General features: G+C 45.3%; 2 protein-coding genes and 2 pseudogenes across 2 annotated transcripts; 3 read left to right on the forward strand and 1 right to left on the reverse strand.

Annotated features, from left to right (window-relative positions):
• The first annotated feature begins 1,034 nt into the window (after positions 1-1,034).
• LOC109446447 (histone H2B type 1-L-like) lies at positions 1,035-2,732 on the forward strand (annotated as a pseudogene).
• Positions 2,733-2,798: 66 nt separating this feature from the next.
• Positions 2,799-4,641, reverse strand: LOC109446446 (histone H2B type 1-L-like; annotated as a pseudogene).
• Positions 4,641-5,459, forward strand: H2AC25 (H2A clustered histone 25). Its single transcript, XM_019729841.3, is given in 2 exon segments — positions 4,641-5,043; positions 5,046-5,459. Coding segments are annotated over 2 exon segments (549 nt in total). The 5' UTR covers positions 4,641-4,778; the 3' UTR covers positions 5,330-5,459.
• Positions 5,460-25,831: 20,372 nt separating this feature from the next.
• On the forward strand, positions 25,832-27,178 carry LOC109446450 (histone H3.1). The gene has a single exon (XM_074312177.2). It carries the CDS (start codon positions 26,036-26,038, stop codon positions 26,444-26,446), a length of 411 nt encoding a protein of 136 aa, XP_074168278.1. The 5' UTR covers positions 25,832-26,035; the 3' UTR covers positions 26,447-27,178.
• The last annotated feature ends 806 nt before the right edge of the window (positions 27,179-27,984 follow it).

Genomic DNA, 27,984 nt, shown 5'->3' on the forward strand with positions numbered 1-27,984 from the left:
TTAGACCAGCCCATCAGGAATCTCCTGTCCAGCACTAGTGAGGTATCTGCATGAGAAACTCCTTCTATCCCCTGAAGGAAAGCAACCTTGCAATACCCACCCTCTTTGCCTAGTGTGACTTTGACTTCCTGTTTCTGCTCCCTCTGCCTAGAAAAGGCTTTCATTTTGTACAGCTCCTCAGAGCTCCTTTCTATCTGCTGGACTGGAGGCTGCCCAATTCAAATTGATTTTTGTCCAAATAAAATCTTAAAGATTGTAATATGCCTCAATTTATCTTTTACCAGTTCCATAAGCTTGTGTTCTGAGGGAGAGAACATTAATACTATTTAACCTGTGGATGTACTAGGAAGCTGGATGAGATCTCACATATCAAGCACTTAGCACATGGCTGTCACTTCAAAGGGGTTTGGTTAGTGGACATTAACAACAGGGACTAGTGTTTCCTTGGAAACCCATTCCAGTCCTCCCTCCAGTTAAAAGTCAACCCTGTTGCTACAATTCCAATGTAAGCACCTTAATATATCTTCAGCACTATCTTCTGTTTCCTAAAACACAGTGTGCATTTATTCTCGAATTATGAAAGGAATTCATCTCTTTGGACTTTGCGTGGTTGTGGAGAATGATGGAAAAGAAATGGTTAAGGCAGTTGGGAGCAGCCATTCTCATTCCCTCTGCTGAATAAGCATGAACTTCCCCCTCCTGGCCTCAGAAAGAAATACCCCCGCCACCGTATTTGCCTCCTATACAAGGAAGATGTAGACGCAGGTTAAAACGGGTTACTTTTTCTTTTCTTTTTTTGCTACGGCCAGACACGGTGAATAAACAAATACTCCCTTGGGTTACAACAAAAGGTTTGAACGTGATTCTATACGTTCGGCATACGTACCTTTGGATTGGTTGCACTATCGTCCAATAGAAAAGTAGGGACGGCATCTGCTATTTACATAAATTCCTCGAAGCTCAGGCTGTGCTCAGCCGGCTGCCCGATCCGAGTTTAAAATTTTGGAGCTTTCGTTTGAACATGGGGATAATAAATAGCGCTGCCCTTGGCTATTATCCCTGGTCACACCGACCCGCAATTTGTGATTCTGCCTGTTTTTCGCTTGGCACCCAAGAAGGGCTGCAAGAAGACCATCGCTAAGCCACAGAAGGAAGACTGCAACAAGCCGAAGCGCAGCCGCAAGGAGAGCTATTCCATCTAAGTGTACAAGGTGCTGAAGTAGGTGCACCCGACACAGGCATCTCATCGAAGGCCATGGGCATCATAAACTCATTATTCAACAACATCGTTGAGTGCGTCGCCAGCGAGGCTCCCCGCCTGACGCGTTACAACAAGCGCTCAACCATCACATCCCGCGAGGTGCAGGTGGCCGTGTGCCTGCTGCTGCCGGGGAAACTGGCCAAGCACACCGCGTTGGAAGGCACCAAGGCTGTCACCAAGTACACCAGCTTCAAATGAGACGCTGTAACATCCTCGAACACAGGCTCTTTTCAGAACCACCTCTGTGCTCAAAAAGGAGCGTGCCCCCCTCTAGTCTTGTGCTGTTTGGTCAGGGTTGTGGGGGAGCTGCAGTGTGCCATGGGGGCGCAAATTCTGAAATAAACCAAATCAAATATCCCACAGTATTAGCGATTCCTAAACCATGAAAAACACCCGCCCCCACCCGCAGGAACCCATTCTCCAAGGGGGAAAAGCCTCCTGCGGTTTGAATTCGCGACTTCGTCGGATGAAGTCTGACTCCTTGGAGGCTTAAATCTCTGGTGTCCGCCACACATTCGTCAACATTTAACCTCGTACAGTAAATTTGTCTTGCGTTTAGTTTCTTAAAGGAAAGTTTTTCCTCCCTCTAAAATCTTTGGTTTACTCCGTGATGATTAGCAAATTTGACTGGAAACTTCTAGCTGGGATGGGAGAGGGGTGTCTCTTAAATGCATCTCAGATTGCATTTGTGAAATCCCTCAGTACCTTCCAGATCTTTAGTAAGCATTTACCGCTTATTTAAGACCCAGAAAATGTTGCCCGTTGTGTTGAGTCCTAATTCACTTAGCCTCTATACATTCTCAAATATTTGGTAAACCACTTCATTTAACCTTCAACACTTGTGGTTGTAACAACATTATAAACATGTGTTCTGCATACAATTTCTCTCCACTTATTTGATTATAAAATTTCAATAGCGGGGACTCTGTCACCTGCCTCTTCCTTGAGATTACCGTCAGAAAAAAGGGCCAAATCGGACCCCTTCTGTTTGCCGGCTGCCTTTTCGGCCTCCACTGCACCTGTTCCTCAAGTAGAGGCGGCCTTTTTTTACTTCAAGCTAATTCCGTGTCAGGGTAGTCAAAAGGACTGAGAAATTTATTTTACATTATCCACAGCAAAATGTATTTCTATAGAACTCTATTTGGAAGTTAATACCATGTTAATTTTGCTTCCTGGTCTTATTTTTGGTACTAAGCAGTATTAAATATTATTACCTATTGTTAGGACAATCTAACACACTCTGTTGGAGACAAAGCATCATTTTATTAAACCTAGGTTTTAAGCTCATTAGGGTAGAGAATCACGTGGATCTGAGACCAATTTCATGTGACTATACTGACTCCCAATTTATTTTGTTGGAGGCGCCTTAGGGCTGGACCCCGTGTGCAGTCGATTTCATGGTGGAAAACTGGACCTTGTAGTTTTGAATAGGAATCAGATATCTCAAAGAATTAAAGGTGTTAACCCTTGGTGACCTATCACTGTTTAATTTTCGGATTATAACCAGGAAAGCAAAGAATTGAGTAAAAGGCTGACAAAATTTCCATTCTTCTGTATTTTTGTAAATACTGTTTCAGAGCATATACCTACAAACTAAGACAAAGGAAGAGAAATGCTGCTGTCTACTGCTATCATTGTAATCATAACAAGACTATATGTGCCCAGGGGTGCATCAACTGAAACAGGGAAAGAGGGAGGGACCACCATCCATCTCATTAAGAGGCAGATTTTGCTAAAATTTTGTTTCATTAGTTACCAAAACCTGTTTTAAACAATTGTGTGTACTGTCCAGATGATTTTTTAAACACTGAGTTTTGGTCAATTACAAGCATTTTTAAATTTCAATTTACATAATTTTTGTAAGGAAAGGTGGTAGATAAGACACTGGTAAACAAAAAATACGTCTTACATTAGGATGAAATTCTGACGTAGAAGTGGAACGCAAATGAGTTCAGGAAGGAAAAAAAAAGCTACATTACCTCACTGCTAACGAATAAATTGATGGTGTTATTTTATAAATTATGTCACTAAATTGATATTCCAACAGATACTTTTTAAAGGCTGATGTGTTTAAAACGTCGTATGGTGGGATTCCTACCCTTGCAAGTATTTCAGCTAACCATAAAAATATTTTAGATGCCTAAGATTTAAAAAATTCTTTTGGAGTGGTCCCACAGGAAAAGGCTTCGAATTGAGGGGCAGAGGCTTCCAGTCGCAGTATAGCGGAGGACGCTCGGTGACTCTTCCTCCCCAGCCCCGCCTGCCACCCGCTTTTGTAGAGCGTTCAAAGGGGATATTCAGCATCACTACGCTTCACAGAAAATGTGGCTGAAAGGGAGAAGAGCTAATTTGCTCATAAAAAGGGAATTCTTTCCTTTAAAACCTATCAGCTCCATTCCGCCCCCACTCTGAAGAGTTAAAGCTACCTGTATCAGGGGTCAGGTTACTATACCCTTTCGGTTTCAAACATCCGGCAATTTCAAGATCCAGCCACGCAAACAACCTCCTGGAAATGTTCATAAAGATGTCTGGTCCACGCAGGGGGTACAGCGCCAGATGCCACCGCCAGAGCTCCGCTACAACACACCGGGGTCTCACTAAGGGCGTCTTGTAGAGCACCTCCGCCCCTCACCCACACAGGCCGAGCCCAAAATTGCACTCTTCAGCCACCAAAGTACGTTCCGGCTGGAGGTTCCTCCTCTGCCTGGCGATGAATAGGCCTGGGCGGCGGTCAGCATGGACATGGGGCCTTACACCACTTCGCCAAGGTTTACATCGCAGGCCTCTGCATTCATTTTCACTTTCTGCACCCCTGCGCAAGCGCGTGCACACGACTGAAGCGGGACCTCTACCAGTAATCATAACCGCTGGAGCTCAGAGACAGAAACGGTTTGCTGTGACATTTCACCGTGTTCAAAACCCTCCCTTGACCATGTGGATGGCTCTGAAAAGAGCCTTTTATGTTCCTGGGCATAGCGGCGCCTCATTTGGAGCTGGTGTATTTGGTGACAGCCTTGGTGCCCTTCCGACACAGCGTGCTTGGCCAACTACACTGGCAGCAGCCGGCGCAGGGCCGTCTACACCTCGCGGGACGTGATGGTCCAGCGCTTGTTGTAATGCGCCAGGCGGGAAGCCTAGCTGGCGATGTGCTCAAAGATGTCGTTGACGAACGAGTTCATGACGCCCATGGCCTTCGATGAGATGCCTGTGTCCGAATGCACCTGCTTCAGCACCTTGTACACATAGGTGGAATAACTCTCCTTCCGGCTGCGCTTCCGCTTCTTGCCGTCCTTTTTCTGGGCCTTGGTGACGGCCTTTTTGGAGCCTTTCTTCGGCACCCGGCGCAGATATACAAGGATCAGGGATGACAGCAGGTCTCTTCAAACAGAACGCTTGGAGATGAAGAACTACTCTATTTATACGTCCTATATTCAAATAAGGATAGGAGGACCTAGTTTCTGATAGGGACAAATGCCACACAACGTCATCACTTCGAAAGGCGCATGCAAATTAGGGTATGGCGACTCCTTTTTCTGATTGGCTACCGTCGCCATCCAATCGGAGCACGCCATCTCACCTACCACCTGAGCATATAAAAGAGATCGCTGTGAGTAGGAGTTTGGTTGTTTCGGATTTGCTTTTTTTATTTTTGGTCTTGCTAGTTTTGTGTTCAGAGATATCTGGCCGCGGCAAGCAGGGTGGTAAAGCGCGCGCCAAGGCGAAGTCTCGTTCTTCGCGGGCCGGGCTTCAGTTTCCTGTGGGCCGCGTTCACCGCTTGCTCCGCTAGGTAATTACTCCGAGCGCGTGGGTGCCGGCGCACGGGTATATTTGGCAGCGGTATTGGAGTATCTGACAGCCGAGATCCTGGAGCTGGCAGGCAACGCAGCCCGCGACAATAAAAAGACGCGCATCATCCCGCGCCACTTGCAGCTGGCTATCCGCAATGATGAAGAGCTCAACAAGCTACTAGGCCGCGTGACCATCGCTCAGGGCGGCGTTCTTCCTAACATCCAGGCGGTGCTGCTGCCGAAGAAGACCGAGAGCCACCACAAGGCCAAGGGCAAGTGAGGCCACAGAGGCGGGCCGAGAATGGCCGTGCGCCCCGGGGTTTCGTGACACCAAAGGCTCTTTTCAGAGCCACCCAGTTTCCAGAAAAGGGCTGTACCGTGCGCTCTTGTTTGTAGCGGGGGCTGGCGGGGGGCGCCAGAGGAGCCAGGCCCGAACGTGGTCGGGGAGTGGGCTAGGCCATGGCGGGTTCTGTGCTCTGAGCTGCAGGAAGTGGTTGACCTTTGGTCTGGAATCTTGTCCCCAAAACCTGGAGTTTCAATTCCGTTCGTTCTGAAGGTACCCATACTACTATTTTTGGCTCCACAAAGTGTCAGTCGGTCATAGACACCAAGTACATTGTTTTTACCTCGGTAGATTCATCTAAACTGGTTCCCAGTCAAAATATATGCAAGCTTGTGAGCTGAGGTGCTAGCTTTTAGAGAACATAAAGTACATCAGAATAGTCTCAAAGGATTGTTTTACTACAGGCGTTTTCAGTACTTAGAAATAAATTTCTGAAGGAGGTGTAAACTTTTTAAGGGAACTGAATCATAAGTGAAATAAATGAATTTAAATTGCTCAAATTGGGTAGGTCAAGCAAAGATCTTAAATTAGCTAAAATTAGGATAATTGGTATATTGAGTGTAAAGGATAACTAGGTTTTGTGAATTTAGTAAATGTAAAGTATGTTAGGACCATACTGTGTAATATCTGGCTATTTCAGAAGATGAGTGTTCATGAGCTTTTCTGTAATAAAGCAGGGTTAGAGTCCCAGAGATGGTCCTGCAGTGAGCTCAGAAATGGGAATGTTAACAGCACCTACCTCATGGGGGTGGAGGGATTAAATGAGTTAATCCATAATAATCCCTTCAATGCCTGGCACAAAATAAGTTTGGTAAATTATTCCTGTCACCATTACCCTTACTGTTGTCAATTTTTTATTATAACGATAATAGGCAGTAAGACAATTCAGAAATATTACAACATTAATCTTCCTAAAATGAGGTCTACTCAAACGGGCTCCCTAGGTAGCCATATATCTGCTGGTCTTTAGGAAATACCCCAGGGCTACAAAGCTATTCACCCACTAAAGATTGAGAGCAAGGGCTCTTCATGTGGATGGAAACAACCGGCTCCCCTCAGTGGCCCCATTTCAGGAAACAAACTACCAGGACTGTCCAACAGACTCTAGTGCCTTCTGGAGGTGCTGCCAGCTTTCCAGTGACAGCCTACAGTTCCAGCATAAATTTGTGTTCATGCATTGATACTCACATAGGTCATTTTATGTCTTTAAACCCTTCGGTGGTATTGAAAGGCTTTTCAGGGGCTTGGATTTAGGTATTCTAAGTGTCACCACAGATATTCCTTCAGTTTTTGTTTAATTCCTCAAGTGTGGTGTCTGGGGGGAGGCTGTGAGGTGGGAGGTGCTCTTGGATAGCACTTCATTTGTCACCTCTAAGGCTGAGCTGTCCCATATGCAGCCACAAGCCACAGGGGCTATTTAGTTTTTCAGTCACCCTAGCCATACGTAGCCACAGGCGACCATAATGGACAGCACTATCTTCACAGAAAGTTCCTACTGGACAGGTCTGGTCTAAAATCTGACCATATGTCAGGTTATCAGGTTAAGAAACATGAAATGTCCAGAGCTGCCTGCCTCTGCAAGAGAAGCGCCCCAAGGGCTCCAAAAGAGCATATATTATTCATAACATCCCAAAGGTAGAAACAGCCCAAATATCCCTAACAGATGGGTGTATAAATAAAATGTGGTCCATCCCAGCTCTGGAATATTATCCAGCCATAAAAAGGAGTGAAGGTGATTCATGCTACAACATGAAGCTCGAAAACTGTTCAGTGAAAGACACCAGCTGCAAAGGGCCACGCAGTGTATGATCCCATTTATACTAAGTATAAGTAAATATATTCATACCAGAATAAGTAAATCCACAGATGGAAGTAGATTAGTGGTTGCCAGGAGCTGGAGGTGGAGGGAGGTAATGAAAAATTTCAGAATTAGAGGTGATGGTTCCACAGCACTGTGAATGCCACTGAATTGTTCACTGTAGATGGTTACTTATAGGTTATGTGAATTTCACCTTAATTTAAAAAGAAATCTGCACCTAATAGATAGTTATGCACCAAAAAGAGGAGGAGACTGGGTGTCTCCATCACTATCCAGTAGGTGAAAGGTGGGGGGACAGGCTGGCCTGCCTGCCTGCCCAGCACCCCTTGGAGACCACGTGGGAAGAAGGGCATGGAGTCCCTCTGGGTGGCCTTTTCCAGGCCCACTGGGCACATCACAGGCTCCAATCATTGGGTTATCTCAGTCACTTCCCACATCCGTATGGGGTGATCACTTTATTGAAAGACGAGAGAGAGGTGGAAGGTGCCAGAGGAAGAATGCAGTCCAGCCAGCCTCAGAAAATTTCACACCCACCACAGGTAGTTACACCCGTTTCTAGAAGTCTTGGTTCAACCTGGCCACATCCCATAGCCCATCTCGCCGCTCTCTGGAGTAAGGGTCTGTCTCCAGTCTGCCCCATGTCTAGTCTCTCCTTGATGCATCAGTCACCCTGCTGCATGACCCCAACCCTGGTCATCAGAACTTACCTGTGCACTGCTCACCAAGACTCACGAAGGCTTTTTTCTGATGCCCACCCATCAAAAGTTCTAAAACTGCGCACACACACACACCCACCTCTGCCCACTTCCCTCCCTCCCTCCCGGTCCTTCAGTCCCAATATCTCCTATGCAGTTCTCTGGGGACACAAGGTCCTGCTGCTGCTTCTCCTCCTTCACCCGCAGCCCTCCTGCCAGCACTGCCCTTGGGCCCCCAGGTCGCCTCCATTGTCTGCACCCATCACTTCATCCCAACCCCGTGCATACCTCCTTGGGTCATGTTATTACAGTTCTATCCTGTGGATGACACATCAGCCTGCTGGTGGGTCAGCAGTTGGAGTGAGGTCCCAGGAAAGCTGGTGGTCAGTGAGCATACTGAAGGCTGGCTCCTAGGCATTTGGGGCCAGTGGGAGTGGGAAGGTCAGTGGAGGGTCAGCTGGAGGTCAGTGGAGGGTCAGCTGGAGGTCAGTGGTGGGTCCGCTGGAGGTCAGTGGAGGGTCAGCTGGAGGTCAGTGGTGGGTCCGCTGGAGGTCAGTTGGGTGTCAGTGGCAGGGCAGCAGTTGATCAGTCACAGGTCAGTGGAGGTCCCTGGGAAGGTGCTGGTTCAGTGACCTCCCTCCCACGGGCCTTGGTTCTTCTCAGCTTCTCTCCATGGCTAAGTTGGGCTTCCTTACACAATTCTCAGAGGACAAAGAGTGCCCTGGATGCCTCAGGCCTAGCCTACATGCTGTCACTCATGACCTGTGCCGGAGGTCATAGCAAGTCGCAGGACCTGGCCTGTGGACAAACAGCCACCTCTGCATGCCAGGAGTCCAAGGGCCATGCTGCTATCCCTACAGGTCCTGTGGCTCAAGTGGAGGCATCCTCTTTCCCCTCACCCATCTGAGCCAGGGCCACAGTGAGGCCCATACACCATCCACACAGCCGTCTTCATGGGGAGCCGGGCTCCGGATCCTGCTTGGACATACCCACTGGTGGGGTAGCAGCATCAGAGGCACAGCCATCTTCACCACATCCCATCATCCCCAATTGAGTAACTGGTCCTGTGACCCACCTGTGACTCAAGTAAGTAAATAGACAAATAAAAGTTGCCTTGATCCGTCCCTCTCCATCCTTGCCCACAGGGAGACCAACAGCCAGTCAGGGATTGTTGGATGCAGGCCCTTCTCTCTATGTCAACTGTTACCACCCCAGTAATGGATTCCACCTACCATGGGAAGGAGGGTGCACCCCAAAAAAGATATGCCCATCTCCTAATGCTTGGAACATGTGATATTGACCTTATTTGGGAACAGGTCTTTGCAGGTATAATTCAGTTAAGGACCTTGAAATGAAATCATCCTGGATTGAGGTGGCCCCTGAATGCAATGACAGGTGTCCTTATAAGAGACAGAAGAGAAGACAGAAAGACACAGGAGAAGCCATGTGAAAGGAGACAGAGATAGGGGTGATGTGGCCACAAGCCCAGTATGCCTGGGGCACCAGGCCCTGGAAAAGGCAGGAAGGACCCTATGCTGGAGCCTGCGAGGGAGCGAGGGAGCATGGCCTGCCCACATCCTGATCTCCTGGCTCCGGACCTGAAGAGCACCACACTCCTGTGGCTGCAGGTCCTGCAGCTTGTGGGAACTTGTTCCAGCAGCCAGGAAACTCACACACCATCATCTCTTACCTGGGCTATTAATCTCCACTACATACATCGCAACATAAATATGATGCTCAAAAACTCAGTTCCCCTGCTTGAGAAGAAAATCTACAGAAAATCAATCAATGGAATCAGCCATATCAACAGACAGGAGGAAAAAAGAAAAAGTATATCTTACTTGATGCAGAAAAAACATTTGACAAAATTCAATAGCCATTCATGATTAAAAGCAACAACAACGACTCTCAGCAAACTAGGAATAAAGAACTCCCTCAGCCTGATAACAAGCATCTACAAAATCTTCCAGTAACCACACAATGAATGGTGAAAGACAGAATACTTTCTCTCTGAGAATGAGAACAAGGCAAAAATGTCCACCTTACCTCTCATTCCATATAGTGCTGCAAGTTCTAGCTGGTATAATAATAATAATAATAATAATAATAACAAATGAGAGAAAGTGAGTGGGGAGGAAGATGAGGCATACAGATAGGACTATAAAAAGTAAAACTGTCTCTACTTGCAGATGACATGATTGTCTACATAGAAAATCTGGAGCAATCTACAAAATAACTCCTAGGATTAAGAAATGAATTCAGAAGGCTTCATGATACAAGATCAATGCAAAAATCAAGTGCATTTCTATACATAAACAATGAACATGTGAAAACCAAAATTAAAAACAATACCATGTAAAATCACCCTAAAGAAAACGAAACACTCACATAAATATCTAACAAAACACATATAGAGCCTGTCAGCTGAAAATTACAAAATGATGAAAGAAATCAAAGATGACCTAAATAAATGGAGAAACATATCATGTTCATGGATTGGAAGGCTCAATTCTCCCCACGTTGGTTTGCAGGTCTAACACAATTCCTATGACAATCCCAGCAAGGCTTCTTGTAGGCAGAGACAAGCTTATTCTAAAATTCATATGGAAAGTCGCAGGCCCTGGAATAGCTACACAGTCTTATTAAACAAGAAGAAAGTGGAAGAATCACTCTATTCGACATTAACGCTGCTCTATACCTACAGAAATCAAGACAGCGTGGTATCCAGACCTCACACACAGAGTGATGAACAGAAGAAAACAGAACCCACAAACACAACCACACAGATACGTGCAACTGATCTTTGACAGACGTGCAAAAGCAATTGAGTGGAGGAAGGAGCCTTTTTAACAAATGGAACTGAAACAACTGAATGTCCACAGGGGAAGAAACCTCGACCTAAACCTCACACCTCAAGCAGAAGTTAACTCAGAAAGGATCAGCAATTTAACTGGAAAATGTAAAATTATGAAACTTGTAGAAAAAAATGCATAGAAGAAAATCTACAGAATCTAGGGCTAGGCAAAGGCTTGGACTTGACAACAAAAACATGATCCATAAAAGGAAACCAAAGTTGGGCCTCATCAAAATTAAAACTTTTGCGTTGGGAGGAGAATGAGCAAACAAGCCAGAGTGGAAGAAAACATTTGCAAACCATCGATCTGAAAAAGCACTAGAATCTCCAACATTTAAAGACCTTTCAAAACGCCACAGTGAAAAGCACATTTGGTTCTTGTTCGAATTCCTAAATAGGCCGAGCCTCTCATTGCCTCTCCCATACCCGCTCTGCGACCACTCTCCAGATCTCTGCCTGACTGCCACCTCCTGGAACAGGCACTTATTCTATTGTTTTAGAATATTCAATTCGGCTAGAGAAGACAAGAAAAAAAGGTGTGTGTAGCTGGGAAGGAATGGATGACTTTCCTAGCAGGTGTTAATATAAAGTATACAATGGGCACTAAGCCTTCAGGACCCTGAGACATCCAGGTTAAAGACCCAACAATATTTTTGTGCACAGCACGAGCGCCCTTCCCTTACCTCCGACCACGCCCACTTCCACGGAGTGGCTTCTTCTACCCTCTGCTGGCCTCTGTGCTCCAAACCCTGGCGTTCCACCATCGCCAGAGCACACACAGCAGGCTCTCCACCCCCCACCCCGAGGACCTCGGAGTGTCCGCTCGAATGTCAGTCCCCATCGTCCCCGGAAAGACGTCCCAACCTCTCTTTCTAGTCAGTGTGTAAACCTCCACTCTTTCACCTTTACAGACCGTCGCCTCCCTCACTAGATGCAAGCTCCAGGAAGGCATTTTTCTTCCGTGTCCACCCCCCCCCCCCCCCCCCGCCCAGGTGCTCAGAGCTGTCCAGGCACACAGGATGCTCAGTGAATATTGGTGAAATTTAATCACGCACGGCGGTGTGGAGGTGGGGCAAATCCTCTGCCTTTAGCCAATGGAGACAGAGAAGGCAGGAAACAGCTGCAAAGGCCACAAGGCCAAAGAGCGCTGAGGGCGTGCTCCACCCCACTGCTGAGCGCCTCCAGGCCCCCCCACCCCCCACCCCACCCCGTCACTAAGTAACTGCCCTACCGGATCCTTTTCCACAATGGTTAGCGAGCCCGACTCTGGCTTTGGATGGGAAGAAGTTACCAAGAAAAGCAAATTAGGGACCCAAGGATGAGGGCCACCCTCCCTCGGGCTCCGGGATGGGATGCGATAGCAGTTGCAAAGGGACTGAAGGCCTGGCCTCTTCAGAGGCTATCCCGGCTGGGAGGGCCTGGGTGCTTTTACTAAAACGTAAAAAGAGACGTGAGTTTGATGTGATTTGGAGCCCTGGTCGCCATTCCGGCTCACTCCCTGTGGGGACAGAGCCCCAGAAAGGAGTTTACAGGCTCTCGGCCTCACGTGGAAGGGTGCTGGCTCGGGTGGTGAATGGCCGTAGGCTGTGGCTGATTGGCCGTCGGCTGTGGCCGGTTAGCCGATTGGCCGCTGGTATAACTGCTGCAGCTACGAAGGATTGCCGAGGATTGCCGAGCAGAGCCGAGCAGAGCCGAGCAGAGCCGAAGAGAGCGGAAGAGGAGGGCCGAGGAGAGCCGAGAGAGAGGAACAGAGGAGAGAGTGGAGAAGAGTCGTCGGTTGGTTGGCAGAAAAGCGGACGGCAGGTCGGCGTCCGGTGGGCCCAGCCTCCAGTGAGACCATAGTGGTATGACTCCCCTACCTATGGCTCCGTGGGTGTTCCTTTTCGGCCTCACCATATCCTGCGTTTTTGTGTGGGGAGCGGGAGCAGAGACTCCACAGGCCGCCCCGCCTGAAAGATGGCGCGGCGAGAAGGCCTCCGCGCACGACAAATGGCGCAGCGAGCAGGGTCTCCCGCACGACAAATGGCGCAGCGAGCAGGGTCTCCCGCACGACACTCCCTGTGGATGTGGCACATATGTTGGGGATCCATGGGTGTGACGGGAACGCGTTGGGCGGGGTGGCGCACAGGCAGGTGACCACAGAGTCCCTTCAGGTAGACCTGGTGCCTTTTGTGGCGCCATCACGGTGGAGCACAGTTTTGGGGTTCTGAGCCGTAGGACGCCCCGGGTGCTGGGAGAGCAGTGCGTAAGCCGGGGGATCCGCTGATTCCTAGCGGCAGCGGGGCTCGGGAGCGCCACGGTGGGGGATGCCAGGCAGCAGGGTTGAGGGGATACAGGGGTGCAGGAGTGCAGAGTGCAGGGAAGGAAAGATAAAGAATGCGGAAATAATAGGATACAGGGATAACGGGTTCAGAAGTGCAGCAGGCGCGTATACCACGGTGCGGCTGTGCGGGGACGCAGGAGGCGGTCTACGCGTTAATGGCGCGCCTGCCACAAGGTGAATGAGTGGAATCTTGGGCTGGGTGGTTGCCGCGTGCTGGTCGCTGGGCTCGCTGCAGAAGACACTAAAGCCCTTGCCGCGGTATTTACACTCGGGCGCGTTTCCATGTTGGTCAGTTCAAAAGCTCTAGGCCTGACCGCATTGGTTTCGCATCCTCTTGGCCTGCGGCGCTAACCGCCACCCTGCGCCCCACGGACCCGCCTTCTCTCCTTCCTGGGCTCTCCAGGTTTTGCACACTGAAGTCTCTGATTTCTCGAGGGCCGCGCGTTCCCTACATGTTAGGTCTATGACCAATTCTTCCTGAAAGGGGAGCCTTTTCTCCCTTGTCTGGGGATGTATTACCTGATGTTTTTGTTCGTGTGAGCGCAGGACTGGAACTCCCCAATCCTTCCAGAGTTTGCAGGGCTGCAAACTCTGCTTGCTCTCCCCTCACCCTTCCCAGGCGCGTTTTCTCCTCCTCCCTCTGCGTGGCATGCATCAGGTTCTAGATGCTGGGCTGTCTCATCTTTTTGTTGGTGTTTCCTGCATGTAGGGTTACACACACGTCCACATCTAAACCTTACAGGTATGTGCTTAAGAAATGCCATATACCAGATCTGACAATTAAGTTTGCGAACTCATCCTAGAAAAAGTGCTATATACCTCATTGCTGAATATACAATGGGTCACCTTCGAAGTACTCCCCTTGGGAAGCTGTGCACCTAGTCCACCCTTCAAAGCAATTTTTGAACTCTTTCTGGAATGGCCATCAGGGCTGTTGTCACAATACCCTTTATGTTCTGAATGTCATCAAAATGTCTTCCTTTGAATATTTCCTTTATCTTCAGGTAAAGAAAGAAGTCATTGGGGGCCAGATCAGGTGAGTAGGAAGGGTGTTCCAATACAGTTGTTGGTTTACTGGCTAAAACCCCCCTCACAGACAGTGCCGCGTGAGCTGGTGCACTGTTGTGATGCAAGATACATGAATTGTTGGAGAAAAGTTCAGGTCGTGTAACTTTTTCATGCAGTCTTTTTAGCACTTCCAAATAATTCATTGGTGAGTTCCTTTGGGACCATTTTTGTACACACCTTTCTCATGCCAAGATTTTAAGTTAAGATTTTCCTAACTGTTTCTCTATTGATGTTTACTTGGTCTGCTATGCTTCTCACAGTCAACTGATGATTTTGATGTACAATTCAACAAATTTTTGCAATGTTTTCATCAGTTCTGCTCTTTTCTGGCCGTCCTGACCTCTCTTCCTCAGTGGCACATTCTCTCCCTTCAGAAAAATGTTTAATCCATTTGTACACTGCTGTTTTATTCATGGTGTCACATGGGGTGTCAAGCTGTGGCTCTGTTCCCGCTCCCCACATAAGAACGCAGGATATGGTGAGGCCAAAAAGAAACACCCACAGAGCCATAGATAGGGGAGTCATACCACTATATTCCCGCCGGCGGCTGGGTTGGAGACACAGGGAGCAAACATCCGCTAGTACCCCAATAAGGGGTCTTCCTGCACCCCAGTCTCTCTGGTGGTTGGGCGAGACTCACACACAGGAAGTAGGATCCACATGATCCACAATCCACTGTCCCCTTTTCTGCCTGCCAACCAACCAACAAACCAACGCAGTCACAGCAGTTATATCAATGGCTAATTGGCTAACAGGTTACAGCTGATGGCCAACCAGTCACAGCTGATGGCCATCTACTACCTGACCCAGCACTTTTCCACGTGAGGCTGAGAGCCTGGACACTGCTCTCTGGGACTCTGTCCCCACACATGGCATTGTCCCCATAAACTTGGACTAACATGTCCCTAATTTCACTTCTACTCTTGTCAAGTTTAACAAGAAATTTAACGTTTGTTCGTTGCTCTAATTCAAACTCAGACATTCTCTCAATGGCACACAAAAACACACAGCAACAATAATGAATGCCACTTAGCAAGATACCACCGACACGAACACAGCTGTGAGACACTGATGTACCAAGGTTATGAAACCTTACCAAGGAACCTGTCGAAGACTTCCGGAAAAATGGCGGCGTGAGGTGAGCCTCTGTAAAGCTCCCCTGGAAATTACAACGAATCGAACAACAAAAACTCCACAAAGGACTCCCTGCACAGCACACAGGCAACACGAAGAGGCCCACTACCGACTGAAATCACCTACAGGTGGGAGATTCGCGCGAGTGGAGGGAGGAGGAAAGGGAGAAGTGCGCGGAGACGGAGACGCGCGGGCGGGGGACGCAGACCTGGCTCAGTGCGCCGAGCTCGCTGCTTCCCGGAACTACCGCAGCTGCGGGAGAGGGAAGAACTCGAATTGCTAGGGCTCCACCAGGGCTCCACAGGGCTGAGGGGACAGCATATGACACGGCTGAACCCAACGCTCACGGCAGAGACCTCGGAGAAAAGACTGAGGGAAAAAGGCTGAAAATGGTGGTTTGGGCCCGCACTGCCAAGCAGAGAACGGAACCTTAGGCACTGAGACTAGCCGCCCCCTCCCTCCCCTCCCAGAGCTTGCCCTGCCCCCACCTGCCCGGTGCTAGAAGCGAAACAGTAGCAGTGTCAGATCAAAACAACAGAAAGTTTGCTGTTTTGAGAACTGTGGACTGCAAACACAATTTCACAGCCCAGCTGGTTCCAGCAAAGGGGAGAGAGCTGTGGAAGCAGGACCGGCTGTGGTGGTGGTTGCCGCCATTGCTCTGGGCCACCTCTCACAACTCACCCCGCCTCTGACCCCACCTATCTGGGCGGATCCCTGCAGGAGTAAACAAAACTGCTGAAACCTACGGGCTCTGAATCAGGAGCTGGAAGAGCTTTGGAACATCAAAAGCTCTCCGCATACCCACCGGGACACTGCGCCCTGTGACCTAGACGAACTATTAACAGAGGAGAAGCCCGTCTCCCAGGGAATCCCCCCATTGTGTGAGAAGTTGGAATAGTGCAGAGAAAACATAGCACTACTATGTGGGAGAAGGAAAATAAGTTGCAGTTGGAGAAATAATAAAACATTCTACCAACAAGTACTGGCAAACAAAAGAAAGACCGCTTTCTATCAACCTGTTGCAGAAGCCACTCCTGTAGATGTCTAGGAAGAGAAATAGTAAACCAGTAATCGCCATGAATAACCAAGGCAACAAGATAACTCAGAAAGAAAGTGAAAAATCTCCAGAGAAGGCACTTAAAGATTCAGAAATATGTGACTTAAATGACAGAGAATTCAAGATTGCACTTCTGAAAAAACTCAACGAGATACAAGAAAACACAGATAGGCAGTTAAAGGAACTCAGAAACTCAATCAAAGAACAGCATGAGCATTTTATGAAAGAGATTGAAATCTTAAAAAAGAACCAAATAGAATTTCTGGAGATTAAGAACTCAATAGAAGAAATTAAGAATGAAATAACCAGCTTAGGTAGTAGAGTTGACCAGATGGAGGAAAGAGTCAGTGACATCGAAGATAGAAACCTGGAAATGACACAGAGAGAAGAAGAAAGAGACTTGAGACTTAAAAGAAATGAAAGAACTCTACAAGAACTTTCTGACTCCATCAGAAAGAGCAATATAAGAATAATGGGCATACCAGAAGGACAGGAAAGAGAGAAGGGAACAGAGAATATATTCAAACAAATTGTCGATGAGAACTTCCCAAACTTGTGGACAGAACTGGACCCTCGAATCCAAGAAGCAAATAGAACACCTAGTTACCTCAATCCCAACAGGCCTTCTCCAAGGCACATTGTATTGAAGCTGTCTAAAGTCAACGACAAAGAAAGAATCCTCAAGGCAGCCAGGGAAAAGAAGACGGTAACTTACAAAGGAAAGCCCATTAGATTATCATCAGATTTTTCAGCAGAAACTCTACAAGCCAGGAGGGAGTTGAACCAAATATTCAAACTATTGAAAGAGAGAAATCATGAGCCAAGAATAATATATCCAGCAAAGATATCCTTTAGATATGAAGGAGGAATAAAGACCTTTCCAGACATACAGAAGCTGAGGGAATTTTCTAATACACGACCTGCACTACAAGAAATACTAAAGGAGGCTATTCGACCACCATCAACAGGGACAATTTGTGGCAACCAAAACTCAAAAAGGGGGAGAGTAAAGGCCTGAACCGGAATATGGGAATGGAGAGACTAAGCGTGCTGAAGATAATGGAATACTCTAAATATCAAACTTTCTTTTACATAAACTTAAGGGTAACCACTCAAAAAAAATCCAGCACTGAAATATATACTGAAATAAGAGAAGAAACAGAGGGAAACATCATAGAATACCACCACACAGAAATAATAGACAACAACAAAAAGGCAAAGAAACAATGGAGACACAGCCTTACCAGAAAACTAAAGATAGAATGACAGCAAATCCTCACATATCAATAATCACCCTAAATGTAAATGGACTGAACTCACCAATAAAAAGGCACAGAGTAGCAGATTGGATCAAAAAACTAAACCCAACCATATGCTGTCTCCAAGAGACACATCTCAGCTACAAGGACAAGCATAGACTCAAAGTGAAAGGGTGGAAATTGACACTCCAAGCAAATGGTACCCAGAGAAAATCAGGTGTAGCCATAATGATATCAGATGAAACAGACTTCAAGGTGAAAAAGATAACAAGAGATAAAGATGGACATTTCATAATGGTGAAGGGGACTGTACAACAAGAAGACATAACAGTCATCAATATTTATGCCCCCAATCAGGGAGCACCGAAATACACCAAGCAACTACTAACAGAACTAAAGGGAGAAATTGACCAAAATACAATTATACTAGGGGACTTAAATACATCATTGACAGCTATGGATAGATCATCCAAACAGAGAATAAATAATGAAATAGTAGCCCTAAATGACACATTAGATGAAATGGACATAATTGACATTTATAGAGCACTTCATCCTAAAACATCAGACTATACATTCTTTTCTGGTGTACACGGAACATTCTCAAGGATAGACCATATATTGGGACATAAAATCAGTCTCAACAAATTTAAGAAGATTGAAATCATACCATGCATATTCTCTGATCACAAGGCTTTGAAATTGGATATCAACTGTAAAAAGAAAGCGGGAAAAAACACAAATACATGGAGATTAAACAACATACTTTTAAAGAAGGACTGGGTCAAAGAAGAAATTAGAGGAGAGATCAAAAGATACATAGAAACAAATGACAATGAAAATACATCCTACCAAAATTTCTGGGATGCAGCGAAAGCAGTTTTAAGAGGGAAATTTATCTCATTACAGGCCTATCTCAAGAAACAAGAAAACTCCCAAATAAATAACCTCATGTTACACCTTAAAGAACTAGAAAAAGAAGAACAAGTAAAACCCAAGGTCAGCAGAAGAAAGGAAATAACAAAAATTAGAGCAGAACTAAATGAAATAGAGAACAAAAAGACAATAGAAAAAATTAATGTGACGAAGAGCTGGTTCTTTGAAAAAATTAACAAAATTGACAAACCCTTGGCTAGACTTACTAAGATAAAAAGAAAGAAGACGCTGATTAACAAAATCAGAAACGTAAAAGGGGAAGTTATCACGGACACCACAGAAATACAAAGGATCATCCAAGAATACTATGAAGGACTATATGCCACCAAATTCAACAACCTAGAAGAAATGGACAAGTTCTTAGAAACATATAGCCTTCCAAGGCTGAACCATGAAGAACTGGAAAATCTAAACAGACCGATCACCAGTAACGAAATTGAATCAGTCATCCAAAACCTTCCCAAAAGCAAAAGTCCGGGACCAGATGGCTTCACTAGTGAATTCTACCAAACCTTCAAAGAGGATCTAATACCAATTCTGCACAAACTCTTCCAAAAAATTGAAGAAGAGACAGTACTCCCTAACTCATTTTATGAGGCCAACATTACCCTGATACCAAAACCTGGTAAGGACAGCACAAAAAAAGAAAACTACAGACCAATATCTCTAATGAATACCGATGCAAAAATCCTAAACAAAATTCTAGCAAATCGAATACAACAATGCATTAAAAAGATTATTCATCACGACCAAGTGGGGTTCATCCCCGGGGCACAAGGATGGTTCAACATCCGCAAATCCATCAATGTGATACATCACATAAACAAAATAAAGGACAAAAATCATATGATTATATCAATTGATGCAGAAAAAGCATTTGACAAGATACAACATCCATTTATGATTAAAACACTTAATAAAATGGGTATAGAAGGAAAATACCTTAACATAATAAAGGCCATATATGACAAGCCCTCTGCTAATCTCATAATTAATGGAGAAAAGCTGAAGCCCTTTGCTCTACGTTCAGGAACACGACAGGGCTGTCCCCTATCACCTCTGTTTTTCAACGTAGTGTTGGAAGTCCTTGCCAGAGCAATCAGGCAAGAGAAAGAAATAAAAGGCATCCAAATTGGGAATGAAGAAGTTAAATTATCACTCTTTGCAGATGACATGATGCTATATATAGAAAACCCTAAAGACTCCACCAAAAAGCTACTAGAAACAATCAACGAATACAGTAAAGTTGCCGGCTACAAAATCAACGTACAAAAGTCCATTGCCTTCCTATATACTAACAATGAAATCTCAGAAAAAGAAATACAAAAAACAATTCCTTTTGCAATTGCAGCAAAAAGAATAAAATACTTAGGAATAAACTTAACCAAGGATGTGAAAGACCTATATGCTGAAAACTATAAGACATTTTTGAAAGAAATTGAAGAAGACACAAAGAAATGGAAAGACATTCCATGCTCATGGATTGGAAGAATCAACATAGTTAAAATGGCCATATTACCCAAAGCAATATACAGATTCAATGCAATCCCCATCAAAATCCCAATGGCATATTTTAAAGAAATAGAACAAAAAATCATCAGATTTGTTTGGAACCACAAAAGACCCCGAATAGCCAAAGCAATCTTAAGAAAAAAGAACTATAATGGAGGTATCACACTTCCTGACTTTGGCCTGTACTACAGGGCCACAATAATCAAAACAGCATGGTATTGGCAGAAAAACAGACACATAGACCAATGGAATAGAATTGAGAACCCAAAAATAAAACCACATAAATATGGACAGATAATTTTTGACAAAGAAGCTAAAAACATACAATGGAGCAAAGACAGCCTCTTCAATAAATGGTGCTGGGAGAATTGGATAGCCACGTGCAAAAGAATGAAACTGGACTGCTATTTGTCACCATGTACCAAAGTTAATTCAAAATGGATCAAAGACTTAAGCATAAGACCTGACACAATAAACTGCATAGAAGAAAACATAGGTACTAAACTTATGGACCTTGGGTTCAAAGAGCATTTTATGAACTTGACTCCAAAGGCAATGGAAGTAAAAGCTAAAATAAACGAATGGGACTATATGAAACTTAAAAGCTTCTGCACAGCAAAAGAAACCATTGACAAAATAAAGAGGCAACCAGCTGAATGGGAGAAGATTTTTGCAAATAGTGCCTCCGATAAGGGGCTAATATCCAGAATATACAAGGAACTCATGGAACTCAACAACAAAAAAACAAACAACCCAATTGAAAAATGGGCAGAGGACTTGAAGAGACATTTCTCCAAAGAGGACATACAAATGGCAAATAAACATATGAAAAAATGCTCAACATCACTAATCATCAGAGAAATGCAAATCAAAACCACAATGAGATATCACCTCACCCCAGTCAGAATGGCTATCATCAACAAGACAAATAGTAACAAATGTTGGAGAGGTTGTGGAGAAAAAGGAACCCTCATACACTGTTGGTGGGAATGCAGACTGGTGCAGCCGTTATGGAAGGCAGTGTGGAGGTTCCTCAAAGAATTACGAATAGAATTGCCGTATGACCCAGCAATCCCTCTCCTGGGTATCTACCCAAAAAATCTGAAAACATTTAGAGATAAAGACACGTGTGCTCCAATGTTCATTGCAGCTTTGTTTACGGTGGCCAAGACATGGAAACAACCAAAATGTCCTTCGATAGATGAATGGATAAAGAAGTTGTGGTACATATACACAATGGAATAGTATTCGGCAGTGAGAAAAGATGATATAGGAACATTTGTGACAACATGGATGGATCTTGAGAGAGTAATGCTGAGCGAAACAAGTCAGACAGAAAAAGCAGAGAACCATGTGATTTCACTGATATGTGGTATATAAACCAAAAACAACAAAAGAACAAGACAAACAAATGAGAAACAGAAACTCATAGACACGGACAATAGTTTAGTGGTTGCCAGAGGGTAAGGGGGGTGGGGGGGGAGGTGAGGGTAAGGGGGATCGAATATATGGTGATGGAAGAACGGACTCTGGGTGATGAACATACAATGGGATTTATAGATGATGTAATACAGAATTGTACACCTGAAATCTATGTAATTTTACTAACAATTGTCACCCCAATAAATTTAATTAAAAAAAAAAAAAAAAAAGAAACCTTACCAAGCTGTTTGTACAGTGTTGCCAATATATGCACATAGTGCATGGTGGCAAGTTCGTGAACTTAATTGTCAGACCTCATAGTCTGTTTTAAAGGTGGCTGTGATTCCGTGTTTCCCCGAAAATAAGACCAGGTCTTATATTAATTTTTGCTCCAAAAGACACATTAGGACTTATGTTCAGGGAGTGTCATCCTGAAAAATCATGCTAGGGCTTATTTTCTGGGAAACACAGTAGTTTGGGCTAATAGAAAGGCTCTTGGAATTTAACTTAAAAATAAGCAGCCCCCTTGCAGCTAGTGAACTTGGAAGAGATCTGGGCACTTTTGACACAAAGTCACCAGGCCTTGCTCCATCCTTGTAAACATCAGCTACACCTCACGCAAAACCTTCCTGGGGGCAAAATTGCACTTCCAGTGGAGACAGCAAGTCCTTGAAAAGGCAGATGGTGCAGCCAGTCTTATTTATATGGCTTACATTTAAATGAGGCCTTGGTTGATTGCATCATGTGATTGGATTAAATAGAACATTTAAATGAGCAGCAGCGGGCCGGCCCAGTGGCTCAAGCGGTTAGAGCTCCATGCTCCTAACTCCAAAGGTTGCTGGTTTGATTCCCACATGGGCCAGTGGGCTCTCAACCACAAGGTTGCCAGTTCAATTTCTCCAGTCCCACAAGGGATGGTGGGCTCCGCCCCCTGCAACTAAGGTTGAACACGGCACCTTGAGCTGAGCTGCCTCCCAGATGGCTCAGTTGGTTGGAGCACGGGCTCAACAACAAGGTTGGCGGTTCGACTCCCGCAAGGGATGGTGGGCTGTGCCCCCTGCAACTAGCAATGGCAACTGGACCTGGAGCTGAGCTGCGCCCTCCACAGCTAAGACTGAAAGGACAACAACTTGAAGATGAACAGCATCCTCCACAACTAAGTTTGAAAGGACAACAACTTGACTTGGAAAAAAAAGGCCTGGAAGTACACACTGTTCCCCAATAAAGTCCTATTCCCCTTCCCCAATAAAAAAAAAAAATCTTAAAAAAAAAAAAAAATGAGCAGCAGTATTCATCTCTCTAATTGGATAAAACAGCTGGGTATATCAGCCAATCAGAACACAGATATCTCCAGAAGCCCTCAACTAGCTTCCACCAGAAACTCCAGCCACCAAATGAAGGTGGGTTACTCCCAGGTATGTGGTGACTTTTTAACATGGGGAAATATATAAATATAACTGATATTACTGGAATTTTTAAATATATATTGGATAGTTATCTTTCTTTAATATAGTAAGCTTTTAGTAAAATATAATAAATTCATGATTCTTTAAACTGATAAAAACAGATAGCTTTCACACAACCCCCAGAATGATGTATGATGGTGACACACATCATTCGCTCAGTGACAAGGAAGTCCATTAATACTTTTATTCTGGAACATTAGAGAATGTAATAACAGAGGTTTTTTTGTTTGTTCACTTGTTTTAAGGTAAATGTTATACATTTCAAATTATTTAAGAGTATTTAATACCTGGTGTAGACCCTAACAAAGAAGATACCTACTAAGGGCTCCTGGTGGCTAACTGGGCTCAAATTTTTAAAAAGCAGCAGCCATTTCTACACAGAGGCCTCTCCAGCAAACCAATCTTCAGGGAGAAGCCTACACTGAATTGCCTGCGGCACTCTGTTCCTGTCATGTGCGCCACCCTTTATAAAAGAGTTCCTGGAATAGTATTTCAACCAATAGGACTTAGGCTTTCCCCATCCAATCAGAGCTGTGCATCTTATCAACCAATCAGAGTGGCTCCATTCTAACCAATCAGGACAGTGCTTTTTGTGCCAATCAAACTGTAAGGATTTGAATTCCTTATTTTCATGAGGACAGACCAATCAGGGACCAGGGGCAGGGACTTCTGTCTGTATAAATCAGTTTTCCTCTGCTTCTAATACCTTTTCTCCTTATAAGAAAGACCACTTTTCTGTAGTTGCATCTGAAGTATTGAAGATGAAATGTCCAGATTGTCTCACCAGCAGACCAGAGCTGAGCTGAACAGAATTGAGCAGAGCTGTCTAGCCTGAGAGGAGCCTCACCCCCAGAACCTCCTCACAACCATGCTAATCATAACTGAGCTATAACACTATTGAGTTGTTTGCACTGATAAAAGTCTCTGCTATGCCCCAAATTGGGGATTTCTGTCTGAGCTGAATTGGCACCAAGGCCACCACTTGACATTGGAAATGCTAGAGCAGTGTTACCACAGTTGTTCTGGGCCAGTACCTTCAAGGTCACTTGGAAACTTGTGAGGAATGCAAAATCTTGGGTTCACCCCACAGACCCACTGAATCATGGACTGGATGAGGCCTAGCCATGTGCTTTTCAATGATCTCCAGGTGTTCCAATGGACATTGATGTTTAGAGTCAGTGCCTTACAGAAATGACCAAAACAAATGAAAAAGTGCACTCAAATTCAGCCAAACACATCTTTCCTGTCTATAAATGAATCCGTAGAAAATTTAATGGGAAATGCCACGGTAGTAAATAACAATCAAGAATAATACCCCCAAAAAGGAAAAATTATTTTGATGAAAACTGTAGTAGTTTATTGACAGGTTGATGGAGAACATTTAAATGGACCAACTTTTAAAATATTTGGGGGGGAAATGCATTTTCCCCTAAATTGATCTGTAAGTTCAACATAGTGCCATTAGGATGTTGTTTGTTGGAAAAACAGAAAGTGTGAAGATCCTCTAGAAGGAAATAGAGAAGTGGTAGGAAAAATTTTTTTTAAGTCTAATCATTTTCAATATACAAGATCATGTCATCTACAAATAGTTTTATTTCTTACTTTCCAGTCTGGATGTTCTTTTATATTTGAGGTCCTAGGGACTGTCACCAAACTGTTTATAATCTAGGTTAATGATGGCTTTCTCATTTTTTCTTATAAGTATCTCTCCTAAAAGAAAAATTTTAAATTGCCCTGTGATATAGCTTATCTCTTACAGAAAAACTAATAAAACGTTCACATGTGCTCATAACTAATTACTGTTAAGTATTTTAAATGAGTTAAAGATTTTTGAAGGCCTGAAGAATTGAAAATATGCCTGGCACCCAGGCAAATTACTGTGAAACTATTAAGAAATATAAAATTCTACTAGTAAACAAATTTCCCCAAAATAATGAAAGAAAGCCTATTTTTTTCTTATGAAGAAAATGTAATGCTGCTATTAAAACAAATGAATATGATCCACCAAAAAAAAGTACAGACCAGCATCACATATAAATAGGGAAATAGAAATCCCACTTTAAATGTTAGAAAAATGATTCAAGTACATTAGAAGAATGATGATGACAAATTGGGTTTCTTGAAAGGCTAATAGTTCGGTATTGGGGAAAATATGAGCCACCTTATTTAGGTCTAATGAGAAAAGTCATTTTTTAATCTTTTATCATTTTTGAAAATTAATAATTTTTATAAATTAGGATCAGTTAGAGCCTAGCACCATGTTGCTGGTAAATGACTTTAGTGTGATTACACTAGAGGTGGAACAGATTGGAAAAGCCCACTATCACCATCCTTATTCACCATTACCCTGGAATATTCGTTGTCACCCACTATTTTGTCAAGAGCAAAACTTCCAAGGTTCCCAAAGTGCAGTGTGCAGTTGCCCAAAGAGAAAACGGTGCCAATTCACTATTCAACTGCAAGAAACAGAAAATGTGATGAGGAAATCCCATTCAGTGTGGCAAACAAAACACCAAGAATCTTGATGGAAATGTGTGCACGATGGAATGAGGAAATGTATAAAAATCTGTAAGTGGTTAAAAATGGTTTGAAGGAGCAGGTCCTGCCTCCCCAGCCAGATTCGAGGGTGTAAAAAACGTGCCCTGAGAGTCATTTGTCAATTTAAGCCAATAGACTTATCTTTAAATTTTGTGATTGAAAGGATCACCAAAGAGAGTGGGGGAAGGGAGCGCTGGGGGGAAACAAGGGAGCTGTGCAAAATGAAATGACACCCCCGACTATGCCCAGGCGACGGGACCCCAGCCCGAAACCCATATCGGAACTACGACACCGCTATCAAAGGGGATTTTAGCAGGCCCGCGAAGCCTCAGACTTCCGCAGGACTGAGCAACGACACCCCAGCGACACGAAAATAAGGAACAGGCAGCTGAGCAGAGCGCCCTATGGACCAATCAGAGCACATCCTGCCATCGCGCCACCTGGAGGCCGGCCAATGGGGAGATGGCAGCCTCTATAAAAGCAGGCGTGCCCTGCGCCTGGCACAGTCGAGGAGCAGCATTGGAGGTGATAGCTGAAGCACTGTTGGTGAAACTGAGGACATGGCTCGTACCAAGCAGACCGCGCGCAAGTCTACTGGTGGCAAGGCCCCACGCAAACAACTGGCCACTAAGGTGGCTCGGAAGAGCGCCCCGGCCACTGGCGGAGTCAAGAAGCCGCACCGCTACCGGCCCGGAACTGTGGCTCTGCGCGAGATCCGTCGCTACCAGAAGTCCACCGAACTGTTGATCCGCAAGCTTCCCTTCCAGCGTCTGGTACGTGAGATTGCGCAGGACTTCAAGACCGACCTACGTTTCCAGAGTTCGGCTGTGATGGCGCTGCAGGAAGCGTGTGAGTCCTATTTGGTGGGGCTCTTCGAAGATACCAATCTATGCGCCATCCACGCCAAGCGCGTCACCATCATGCCTAAGGACATGCAGCTGGCACGCCGCATCCGCGGAGAGCGCGCCTGAACCCATTGCACGAGCAATGTCCCGGCCAGAATCGCCGCTCTTAACCCAAAGGCTCTTTTCAGAGCCACTACCTGCTCAGAAAAGGTGCTGTGGCAATTCGGGTCCTCCCAACTAGCTGTGTCTTCTCCACCTCCACGTAGCCCACAAGTTTATGTGGTTGTGTGGCTTCCTTGAAGACTATTAAAAAACCTCAACCCTAACTACAAAGAGGGTGCTTTTCCATGGATGTTAGCTGAGCAGTGCTTGGCCCATGTGCCCGCACGTGCAAACAAGATTCCCAAACCCCCAAATTAAGGATGTGGGTGGCCCGCGGATAAGAGGCATGAGACTAAACCTGAGGAAACCTTGCAGCTAGGTGGTTAGCCATAAACCCAGGCATGAGGCAGAGTTAGGGGAACCTGAGTGGCTGAGGATAAAGGAGGCATTTTTTTTTTTCCCTTGTGCTGGTTGAAGTGTTTATTAGGGTGTGGGGACAGCCAAGAGTGCAGTTTCCAGGCTCTCGGCCTCACATAGAAAGGTGCTGGCTCAGGTAGTAAATGGCCATCAGTTGTGGCTACTTGGCCGTCAGCTGTAACCAATGAGCCATTGACCACTAATATAACTGCTGTGGCTACGCTAGCAAAAAATGGGGGCTAGCAAGAAGATGGTGGCTGAGCCTGCAAGCGGCGCAGTGAGGGTTGAGAATTGTGCGGCTCCTGCTTCCTGTGTCTCCAACCCAGCCGCCAGCGAGAATATAGTGGCATGACTCCCATATCTATGGCTCCATGGGTGTTCCTTTTTGGCCTCACCATATCCTGTGTTCTTATGTGGGGAGCGGGAGCAGAGACCCCGCCGGACACCGCGCACGAAATAGGGCTTTATTAATGCGATGGAAGCTGAGTACTGCTGGGTGTGCTGATAGCAGGGATAAAGTCCATCCCTCTGGGTCTACACTTTCAAGGTGTTTACAACTGTTTGAATGAGCCGGGTATGTAGGAACAGTTACAGTGAAACCTGACAGGCTACTCAGGGTTATCAGCTTGCAGTGCTGTATTTTTTCTTGAGCCCAATTTGGTATCTAGTAGATTCAAAGGCTTCATCAATGAAAGTAATTCATACAGAACTGTTTTGAAGGTTAAGAATAGTATCAAATTTTATGATGTATGTAAGTCAATGGGTGACAAATCTTTGAAGGGCCACTCAAAAAGCCTAGATTGTTTAGGGACAGCCATGTTCTGATGCAAAAGTCAACTAACCATCAATGCTAGGCTCCTTTTTAATACATTTGAGTGTGGACATTGTCCCTGTGCAGTTTCATGAAGCCCTTATCTTAGCAAAGTTTTGCCCAATGTCAGCTAAACCTACCTGACCTGTGTATCTTGCTGAATGGCCTGGGGTAGGAAGGAAATTGGGCAACTAGCTGTTTTAAGGGAACTGGATGCAAATTATATGTTCTTGGCAGCATAGCCCTGGCTGGACAATCACGATAAAACGTGGTTCATAGGAGACCACACCACAGGTGGAACTATGTCATTCTATTTGTATCCACAGCAGGGGCT

The sequence above is a fragment of the Rhinolophus sinicus genome, chromosome 5 (genome assembly GCF_057876585.1).
Source record: "Rhinolophus sinicus isolate RSI-liver-muscle chromosome 5, RSI-T2T, whole genome shotgun sequence".
In the NCBI taxonomy this organism is placed as follows: Eukaryota; Metazoa; Chordata; class Mammalia; order Chiroptera; family Rhinolophidae; genus Rhinolophus; species Rhinolophus sinicus.

Bases quoted from the DNA above. Each gene is read 5' to 3' on its own strand.
- LOC109446450 (XM_074312177.2), top strand. From the start codon at position 26,036: ATGGCTCGTACCAAGCAGACCGCGCGCAAGTCTACTGGTGGCAAGGCC.